Genomic DNA, 10,545 nt, shown 5'->3' on the forward strand with positions numbered 1-10,545 from the left:
ATGAGTTTCCGTACCACCGGCCCCAGACTGCTGCTGTTGGGACTCCAGCTGTTTGGTAGGAGATCCAGCAGGGAGGGGAAAAGGGACAGAGTCTGTGACAGGAGAAACCAGAAGGCTTCGTAGAACTGAAGCCAGTGAGGAGCCATGCTAAGGGGCGGGTGGCATAGGCGATGTGGGACGAGGAGCCTCAGAGAGATAAGTGGGAACCCACATGAAGTCAAAGTATGTTAACAAGGAGAGAAGAGGGTGAGGAGGGAAGCGGGGTTGGGGGGAAGAGATGGTTGGTGGGACCAGGGTTGGGAGGTGAATTTGGGGTTGGATATTAGCTCTCCGCGTAGTTTTAGGCAAGTCTTTCCCTTTCAGAGGCATCGCCTCCCTTCACCTGAATAAATAAGGGTGCCCTTATCCGTGACATCCCGGGACACAGGGTTCTAAGTCTGACTGGTTGGCAGTTTCCAGTCTGTGGATGACGCTGTCTGCCTGAGGATGTGTTGAATTCCAAAGGCTCAAGAGATACTTGTGTCTAGTGGGAAAGTTGGGGAGTCTGAGCACAGCTCCCTGCTGGGCGCAAGATATGGAGATTCAATGAGACTGATCATTGGGGTTCTCAGGTGCTGGGTTGCAAGACCCCCCCCCCCCACACACACACAGAAAAGAGCAGTGTTTGGAGCAGCCACGGGGCCTCAAGGAACCCTCTTTTGGTCCCTACATGGGAACTTGGTTATTCTCTGCCTGGGGACCCATTTCCTTGGCTTCTTTCTCATGAGCCTCCGCCTTCTGACCCTCCTTCTTTGCCAATAGGTCCAAGGGGAAGTTGAGTTCTCGGGGTCTGGGGAGGAGTTGCCTATGCCGTGGGAGACAGACTATGTCATCTCCTATTCTCCAGTCCAGGCCCTGGAGGGAAATTCCTGGCACCGGTCCCTCTCTGCTTGGGTGTAGGCAGCCTCTGGGTTCAGAGGAAGAGGCCCTGGGGCAGCACGTGGGATGTGGGGTCCAGACAGGAAGCGCTGATTGAGTTTGCTTCCCTCAGCCGAGGCCTGGAGCTATAACCTGGACACGCGGCATGCGCAGAGCTTCTTGGTGCACGCTGGAAGACACTTTGGGTACCGGGTGTTGCAGGTCGGAGATGGGTGAGTTGTTACCCTTTTAGCTCCTGCCCACCACCAGCCGAATATGTAGGGCCACACATCTGCCCAGGCGCACAAAGCCAGGGGTGGGGTGGGGGGGCATGTATCAGGGGCAGGCCTCACTTCGGCAAGTGTCTGCTAGATGGACTCTTCGAAAAGGGGGAGGGCTCTCGATGCCACAGAATGAGGGGGACAGGCAATGTGCCACTTGAGTGTCTAGAACCCTCTCCCCTCCCCTTCCTAAGTCACAACCCAGTTGAGCACATAGTAGGCAAGCTTAGTCATTCATAACTTTGTTGTGACTGGTGGTGGTGGTGCTGTTTGAACACTAGGTCTGGACTAGGCAAGCTCTCCATTGCCTCCTCAGGCTTCCTTCCCTTGTGTGCTTTGTTTGGAGACAGGGTTTGTGGATCAGGCTGCTTTTGCACTTGCTGTAGCTGAGCGTGTTCTTGAACTTGTGATCCCTTGGCCTCTACCTCTGGGGTGCTGCGATCACAGGCAGGTGCCAGCAGACCTGGTTTCTTTTAAATTTTAGTTTGAGACAGGGTCTCATTAAATTCCCATGGCTAGCGTGGGACTCATCATCCTCCTGCCTCTGCCTCTGCCTGAGTATCCGAGGCTTGTGTTATCTCTTGAGTGGATGGTGAAGTGAATGAAGTTCTAAGGTGTCCACCTGACAGACCACTCTTCAAGGCTGCAAATGGAAAGAAGCCTTAATGTTCTAGAATGATATTACTGGGCTATTGGGCGAGAGGGGGCATGGAGGAGCTCCCAAGAGTAAGAGCAGCATTGCCTTGGCAGCAAGATTTTCGCATCTGATCATTGTTGGTGTTGGTGTGTGTGTGTGTTTTACATGAATACTATAGTGCATGTGTGCAAGTCATGCCACACTGCCGAGCCAGTCTCTCCTTCTACTATTTGGGTCCTGGGGATCAAGTCAAACTCAGGTCGTCAGGCTTGTCACGGAGCTCATGACAGCCAGTCTTGTGTCACTGTGAAGCGCCTCTTTAAGATACAGAGCTGGGAGGAGGTGGTACACACCTTTAATCCTAATACTCAGGAGGCAGAGGCAGGCGGATTTGTGTGAGTCCAAGGCCAGCCTGGTCTACAGAGGTAGTTCTAGGACAGCCAAGGCTGCAAAAAGAAACCCTGTCCTGAACAAACAAACAACAAAACTAAAACCAAAACTAAAACAAAAAAGAGCCTGGAGTGATGGCACACAACTTTAATCTCAGCATTTGGAAGAGAGAGGAAAGTTGGATCTCTGTGAGTTCAAGACTAGCCTGGTCTATGTAGCAAGTTCTAGGCTAGCCAGGGTTACCTATACAGTGAAACCCTGTCTCAAAGAGAAAGGAAGGAAAGAAGGAAGGAGGGAAGGAAAGAAGGAATGGGTAGGAAATGAGAAAAGAGGGACTGGGTAGGCAAAGGCCCAGGCACCTTCATCTCACAAGTGAAATTTTCCGTCAGGGTTGTCGTGGGAGCCCCAGGTGAGGGGAACAACACGGGAAGCCTCTATGAGTGTCATCCAAGCAGTCGTTCCTGCCAGCCACTCAGCCTGCATGGTGAGTAAGGAAGGAAGGAGATGGGAACTGTGACCCCAGGGAAACTGAGGCTAACCCCAACACGCCTGATGACCTGAGTTCCTCTGACTCCCTTTCTGGTGCATACAGGTTCTAACTATACCTCCAAATACCTGGGAATGACCCTAGTGACAGACGCCGCTGCCGGAAGCCTTTTGGTAAGAATTTTGCATGATTCCATCAAGGCCTGGGAAGCTAAGCACTAGGAAAGAGAAACCAGGTACAGGGTATAGACCTGGAATCCCAGCCCAGACTGTTGTTGTAATTGATACAGGGTCTTGTTATGTAGCCCAGGCTGGCCATCTCTTGCTTCAGCCTCCCGAGTGCTGGGATTACAGGCACGCGCCTCCGTGCCCCCATAGGCGGCAGTGTCTAACTATAACTACTTCAGGTGAGGCACTGTGCTGGAGTCCATGGGGTAAGGCTGTAAGACACAGAGACAAACCAAAGGTCAAAGCCCCGTCTAGAAATTTCAGTCTGATGGAGAGCCAGTGGTTGTAAATGCAGTACTACCCATTCTGGAAAAGCAAGGCTTTGATTTGGCGAATAAGGGTGTCTGGTTGAAAGGGGTGGTCCTGGGAATGTGGAGTAATGCCTAGGTGTGCACAGGACAGGGGATGAGCTAAGGGGGTTCGATGTCACTCCATAGGCGGTAAGTGAGCATCTATTGTCAGAGAATGCTGGCACTGGGGACGCAGAGACCCTTAGGGGCAGAAATGCTTTGCTTTGAAAACCATTTGTGCTGGGCATGGTGGTGCACACCTTTAATCCCAACACCCCAGAGGCAGAATCAGTTGGATCTTTGTGAGTTTGAGGCTAGCCTGGTCTACAGAGCGAGTTCCAGAACAGCTAGGATGACCACAGAGAAACCCTGTCTTGAAAAGAAAGAAAGAGAGAGAGAACCATTTGGAGAGAGGGAGTGTTCTCTGGTGATAATGCCAGAGAACAACACGAGGAAGCCCTAACTTTTTCCTTTTGCTGCCTCAGGCCTGTGATCCTGGACTGTCTCGGACATGCGATCAGAACACCTACCTCAGTGGCCAGTGTTACCTCTTTCCCCAGAGTCTGGGGGGACCTATGTTACAAGGGCGTCCTGCTTATCAGGGTAAGAAATTGGAGACCCCGTGGGTGAATCCACAGGAACTGGCACAGCAGGCCAAGCCGTGTCAGCCAGGCCTGTTTGCATGTGGTCTCTGCAGAATGTATGAAGGGCAAGGTCGACCTTGTGTTTCTGTTCGACGGCTCCATGAGCTTGAGTCAAAATGAGTTTGAAAAAATCGTGGACTTCATGAAAGACGTGATGAGGAAACTCAGCAACACCTCCTATCAGGTACCTCCGCACATCGGGAGCCCTAGCTGCAGAGCCTAGATGCCCACCTGGACAGGCTGGAGGGAGGCCTGTTGTGCGTGTGCACGGTTGCACCTATACCTCTGGCAGCAACAAGAGCCGGAGTCCAAAGCGGCCCAGCTCTCTGTGGCAGGTTTTGTGCCTGTCTTCATCTTTCCTCTCCACTTTCTCTGTAGATGGCCTTCGCCTTCCGTTTCTCTTTAGATTTCCTGGTCTGTAGCAAACTGCTAAATTTGCATGATGAATTTCCAAAGGAGTACTTTAACTTCCTCTCAACTGATTCCTCCTGCAAAGTCCCAGTTCTGAAGAGATTCTGACTGACCCAGCTGTCACTGGCACAGCTAACTCTGTCTAGTTTAGGGGCTTCGCAGACCTGGTTTCTGGGAGCCATCCAGAGACCAAGAGCCCAGCATGTACTTCTGGGTAAGAAAGCAGAGCCCGGCAGTGGTGGCGCGTGCCTTTAATCCCAGCACTCGGGAGGCAGAGGCAGGTGGATCTCTGTGAGTTTGAGGCTGTCCTTGTCTACAGAGTGAGTTCCAGGACAGCCAGGGCTGTTTCACAGAGAAACCTTGTCTTAAAAAAACAAAGAAAGAAAGAAAGGAAGAAAGAAAGAAAGGAAGGGAGAGAGAGAGAGAGAGAGAGAGAGAGAGAGAGAGAGAGAGAGAGAACAGGCAGAGGCTTTAAAATTATGCTTCTACATCTGTTTATCTAGAGCTGGGTTACTCAGGGTCTGCAGCAGAGGCAGAGACTAAGGCTGGGCATTTAGCTGAGTGGCAGTGTTTGCCCGGCAATCACAAGGCCCTGGTTTCCACAGCTGGGAGGAAAATGGAGCCTGAAGCAGACCAGTGAGGCGGGTCCAGTAACCCCATGCCCTTTTTTCCTTTCCTTCCTAGTTTGCTGCTGTTCAGTTTTCCACAAAGTACAGAACAGAATTTACTTTCTCGGATTATGCTACAGAGAAGGACCCTGACGTTCTGCTACGCAATGTTACACACATGCGCCTACTGACCAATACCTTTGGTGCCATCAACTATGTAGCGTAAGTTCCCTTTGGAGGAAAGACACGTCAGTGTTAATTCATCATTTCTCTGTGAGCCAGCTCTTCCCACAGTGTAATGCAGGAAGCCAATGGGCAGGTGCAGTGTGGCAGCTTACTGTATAGATTCAAACGGAAGGAAACGTGTGCCTAACCCATGCCTTAGCTGCAGCTTGGGGAGGCTTCTGCAGAAGGACTTGAGTTGTTAGAGGTTAGAGGCCAGCCTAGGCTACATCGTAAGACCTTGCCCAAATAAACAAATAAACATTAAAAAAAAGTTTTAAAAAATCGGGCAACTGGAAATACAGCCCAGCAGTTAAAAGATTTGTCTCGCAATAAGGAGCAAAGTTTGGATCCCGACATCCATGTAATAAGCCAAGTACCCAGTGCATGCCTGTGACCCCAGTTTTGAAGGAGACAGAGACAGGAGGCTCCGCGGGGGGCTTGCTGGTTTCCAGCCTATCTAAGGACACATGAGCCCTGGTTCCAGAGAATGACAAAAGCCTGCAGAGAATGACAGAGGAAGAGACACTATGTCTTCTTATGGCCTTCACACAAGTGCGAGCATGCGCGCGCACACACACATAAGCCTCTAGAACAATCCCCCCAGCCTGCCGAGAGCCAGGTTTCTATAATCCTAGACGTGTGGAGATTGGAGCAGGAAGATCACTGGAGGCCAGGAGTTCAGGGTGAGCTCGGACAATATAGTGAGACCCCCATCTCCAAACACTAAAACAGCAGCCGGGTGTGGTGTTGCTAGCCTTTAATCTCAGCACCCAGGAGGCAGAGGCAGGAGGATCTCTATGAGTTTGAAATCAGCCTGGTCTACGTAGGGAGTTCCAGGACAACCAGGGCTCTGTAGAGAGTCCCTGTCTCAAAAAACCAAACCAACCAGACAAACAAAAAGCAAAACAGGGGTCAGGGGCTGGAGAGATAGATCAGCAGGTAAAAGCGAAAGCGATGTGTGCGTGGTGTTCGGATGCCTAGACTCCATACGAAGGTCTGAGGTAGTGGCACTTGTCCATCATCCCGACACTGCAAAGACAAGATGGCAAGAGACAGAAGGACCCCTAGATGTTGTGGGGACAGCCAGCCTGATGACACAGGGCAGCAGCAAATAGGAAAGGCCTGACCCGAACAAGATGGGAGCTGAGGACCCACACCGCGGTCGTCATCTGACCCCACATGTGTAGTGGGGTACCCTCACACATGAAGACGTCAGCACATCATATACACAGATGAACACATAAATGTTTTTTAAAACTAAAGCAAAAGCAAACCTTTCCCTTGAAACAGTAGACTGTGCCGGCAGGGGTGAGCGCTCAGACTGAGGACTAGAGAGTTCTATAGAGTTCGTGTCCCCATTTCCTCCCATGATCCCTCTGGATGCACACGCAGACTGTGGACAGAGGGAAAGACCCCTCCCATTTCATGTTTTCCCTCGATTTCTCTTCTCTGCCACACGTGTGTGAGTTGAGTATAACGTACACAGCACGCACTGCGCCTTTGAAGAATCTCTGGGTGCTGCTCTGTCTCTGTCTTCCGGGGCTCATTTGATCTGTGGTAGCCATTTCACTGTCCCTGTAGAGGCCGCAGTGAGGACAAGGTTGAGTCACATTGGCTTGGAGCTCAGCAGTCTCCGTCCCTCAATCCAGACGTGCAAATCTCTATTCCAGTTTCCGGGAGAGAAAATGTAGTTAGTTGAGCCTGATTTGGGTGTTCAAGGCCCACTCAGCTGCGGCCTGGATCTACCTTATAGTGTGGCCAATGAAACAAACATGGACCTTGGAGTCTCCCCACTGTTGTTTGCTTGTTTGAGACAGAGTCATGCTGTGTAGTCTTGATTGGCTTGGTACTTACTCTGTAGCCCAGGCTTGCCTCAAACTTATGGTAATCCTCCAGCCTCAGTGTGCCTCGTGCCAAGATGACAGGCATACCCACCTTGTCCCTCTTTGGAAGGGGTTTTCTTAGGGGAAGAGGTCCCCACGGGGTGACCAGATACTCTAAAAGGTGTCACTCATGAGAGATAAACGTGGTCATGAAAATGTGTGTCACAAACACCTTCTGACTGCCCTGGGTAGCGTCCTGTGCCTGAACCAGAACTTTGCCAACTTTTCAGCACAAGACCTGAGAACAAATCTTGCAGTGTTCTGTATGTAGGTGGCATCTGTTACATAGTCTTCATTGTTTGACTCTATGTCCTTTCAAGATTAAAAAAAAAAGTTGTTCTTAGCTAGTAGACAAGGACAGGCCAGACATTGCCATCGGAATACTCTTTGTCAACTTCTAGGTCTAAGCATTCATGCCCCTAGTGAACGAAGCTTCTGCCCTCTTGCAGCTTTAAATTTCAGTCGGAATGAGAAACATAAAAACAGGATAAGTGAGTTATATAACACAGCAGATGTGCGTGCTATACAGAAAAGTAAGGCGACATTGTATATGAAGGCCAGAGCCAGGTCAGAGCCAGACCTTGGCAGGGAGCAGCGATTTGAGACAGGGAGACAGGCTTTCTTTCACATAGCCCCAGGCTGGCCTCAAACACGCTGTGCACACAAGGCTGACTTTGAACTCCTGATCTTCCTGCCTCACTCTCTCAAGTGCTAGGATTCAGGCATGTACCACTACCCCCAGCTAGAGAGGGGTCCTATAGATAAGACTTCCTGGATGTACAGACCCAGAGGAAGCTTTCTGTCACTGTCACAAACAGGAGACCACGAACCTATAAAGAGAAAAAGGTTGTTTAGGTACACAGTTTTGGCATCTTTCGTGTGTTGCGGGATTGGAACCCAGGGCCTCATCGTATAGAGCAGCATGTTACCGCTAAGTTCCCACCATTACCCAGTTTCGGGAGCTCCAGTCCGTGGTCATCCAGTCTCTCCTGCTTTGGGCCACAGCAGCACACCATGGTTGGAGAGCACGGTGGAAAGAAACCACTCACCTAATGACTTGGATGTCAAGGAGGGAGAGAGGAAGGAGTCAGGGTCCTGCTATTCCCTTCAACGACTCCCGAGACCTCTCTTTAAGTTCCACTTTCTAAGAGTTCCTTCAGCTGTCAATAGTGCCACACTCAGGAGACCAAGCCTTGGGGAGGACACCGAAGAGGCAACTAACCAAAAGTGGTGGGTGGCACAGGCCTCTAATGTCAGCACTCAGGAGGCAGAGGGATTGTCACAAGCTCCAAGACAGTCTGAACTGTGTAGTTCCCCGTTAGCCTGGGCTACGTAGGGAGTGACAGGTCAGCCTGAACTGCACAGGGACTTTAGGCAGCTGGCCTTTACCTAGTGCAACCCTGTCTCAAAGAGTGTGGGAGTGACAGCTCAGTGATTCAGGATGTGTGCTGCGTTTGGAGAGGACCCCAACTCAGTTCTCAGCACTCACACTGGGCAGCTTGTGACTTCAGCTCTAGGAGCTCTAAGGCCTCTTCTGGCCTCTGTAGGCGTCTGCTCTCGTGAGCACATGCCCCATGCAGACACACGTGAATCACATAAGTAGACTCAGACTAAAGATCGCGAAATAAAAAAGGGAACCAGGCTGTCTATGTGGTTGGAGAAGAAGGAAGAGGGGACCCTGCAGAACTGTACTCAGGCCTGGGGGCAGGAGTTCAGATCGGCGAGGCTGAGTCTGCAGTGAGGTCTCGGCTTCCCCAAACACAGGAGCAGTGGTCTGATGTGTGTTCATTTGTGCTTACTTTGTTTTTGGAGATACAGTCTCCCTCTTGCAGCCCAGGCTGACTCCTAACTCACCATCCTCCTGCTTTGCCCTCCCGAGTCCTGGGATCAAAGGCGTCAACCATGGCACCCAAATCTGATTTATATTCTTGAAAAGATTCTTTTTGGATTGAGTGTTGTGGCAGATGGCAGCACTCTAGAGGTGGACGCAGGTGGATTTCTGGGAGTTCGAGGCCAGTCTAGTCTACATAAGTTCCAGACCAGCCAGGAATACAGTAGTGAGACCCTATCTCAAATACAGATAAATAAAAAAAGAAAGAAAACAGTTCTGCTGTAGCAGAGCTGAAGGCATCCGGGCACGGTGGGGGAGGAGTAGCGACTGATAGATTGCTTACTTGGGAAAAGTGACTCCAAATCTCTCTGGCCACGGAGTCCTCTTCCCCACTGGAATTTCACAGAGACAAACACCTATAGCTGACTAAAGTGTGGTTGTCATGTGATCAGAATGAAGGGTGGCCAAACCCAGAGTCACCCCTTCCTCAAACTTCCCCATAGCTACACGTGAACTCTGGGACAAACCTCTGGGCTACGTAGAACAGAGGGAGAGGGTGGCCAAAGGTTGGGGTAGGGGCTTAGGGGAACACTTGAAGGCTTAGAACACCTGCTTGGCAGATTAGAGAAAGGCTTTTGTTTGGTTGACTGGGCAATGATTTGGTGAGCAATGGGGGCGGGAAGCCTTGGGGTCTGCTTTGAGAGGAAGCTCACATGCCCCTTCCTTGGTACACAGGACAAACGTGTTCAAAGAAGAGTCTGGTGCCCGGCCAGATGCTAGCAAGGTGCTTATTATCATCACAGATGGGGAAGCTACTGATAATGGGAACATCACTGCCGCCCGACACATCACGCGCTACATCATTGGGGTATGGTCCCCAGGCCCATGCTGTCTCCCCTCTTCTTCTAAGCCACAGGCTTCCTCCTCACTGTGCCAAGGTCTTTTGACTGGTAGAAAGCTGGTCAGAGATTTTGGGGGTGCTCCAGCTCTGCATTGCCTCCCTCGCAGGTTGGAAGGCATTTTAGGAACACAGAAAGTCAGCAGAGTCTTCATAAATTTGCCTCAGAACCCGTAAGTGATTTTGTCAAGATTCTAGACACATTTGAGAAGCTCAAGGACCTGTTTGATGAACTGCAGAATAGGATCTACGCAATTGAGGGTGAGTCCCAGACCCTGGCAGTAGGTGGGGAGGAAGGCCTGGAGAGATGGCTCACCCCACTGTTACTGATTGTGGGCCCCACATGACGTAGGATGGGCCACCTGGCAGGAACCAGGGTGAGGAGCCCACAGGCACTCTTTCCTGACCTAGAATAAGAGGAGGTTTGGGGTGATGTCAGCAGATGGAGGACTGAAAACAGGGACATTTCTCCAGGCAGCCAGGAGTGTTCTATAGGAATCGGGATCCACAGGGAAGTTCCCCGTGTGTGGATGTGGCCTCAGGGTCTACCTCAGAGGAAGACATATGGTTGTGCACAGGGCGGGACCAGGCAGACTTGGTCCAGGATCCTTGTTGCCTCTTACTTGCTGTGTGACCTCAGACAGGCCGCTTTCTTCTCTGTTCGCTTTGTTATTTCTGTGAAATGAGAACAATAAGGTCTGGTGGAGGTGGTGCATGTCTCTAGGTCTGGTGGAGGTGGTGCATGTCTCTAGGTCTGATGGAGGTGGTGCATGTCTCTAGGTCTGGTGGAGGTGGTGCATGTCTCTAGGTCTGGTGGAGGTGGTGCATGTCTCTAG

At 51.1% G+C, this 10,545-nt stretch overlaps 1 protein-coding gene across 1 annotated transcript in view; it reads left to right on the plus strand.

Annotated features, from left to right (window-relative positions):
- Itgal (integrin subunit alpha L) overlaps positions 1 to 10,545 on the plus strand; it is a 40,802-nt gene continuing 30,257 nt past the window's right edge. The window contains exons 1-9 of the mRNA XM_005351938.2: positions 1 to 55; positions 1,031 to 1,130; positions 2,595 to 2,689; positions 2,798 to 2,865; positions 3,695 to 3,812; positions 3,907 to 4,037; positions 4,949 to 5,094; positions 9,547 to 9,679; positions 9,820 to 9,970. Of these exons, the coding sequence (XP_005351995.1) occupies positions 1 to 55; positions 1,031 to 1,130; positions 2,595 to 2,689; positions 2,798 to 2,865; positions 3,695 to 3,812; positions 3,907 to 4,037; positions 4,949 to 5,094; positions 9,547 to 9,679; positions 9,820 to 9,970 (997 nt within the window). The remainder of the gene's footprint in view (positions 56 to 1,030; positions 1,131 to 2,594; positions 2,690 to 2,797; positions 2,866 to 3,694; positions 3,813 to 3,906; positions 4,038 to 4,948; positions 5,095 to 9,546; positions 9,680 to 9,819; positions 9,971 to 10,545) is intronic.

The sequence above is a fragment of the Microtus ochrogaster genome, chromosome 8, assembly GCF_000317375.1.
Source record: "Microtus ochrogaster isolate Prairie Vole_2 chromosome 8, MicOch1.0, whole genome shotgun sequence".
In the NCBI taxonomy this organism is placed as follows: domain Eukaryota; kingdom Metazoa; phylum Chordata; class Mammalia; order Rodentia; family Cricetidae; genus Microtus; species Microtus ochrogaster.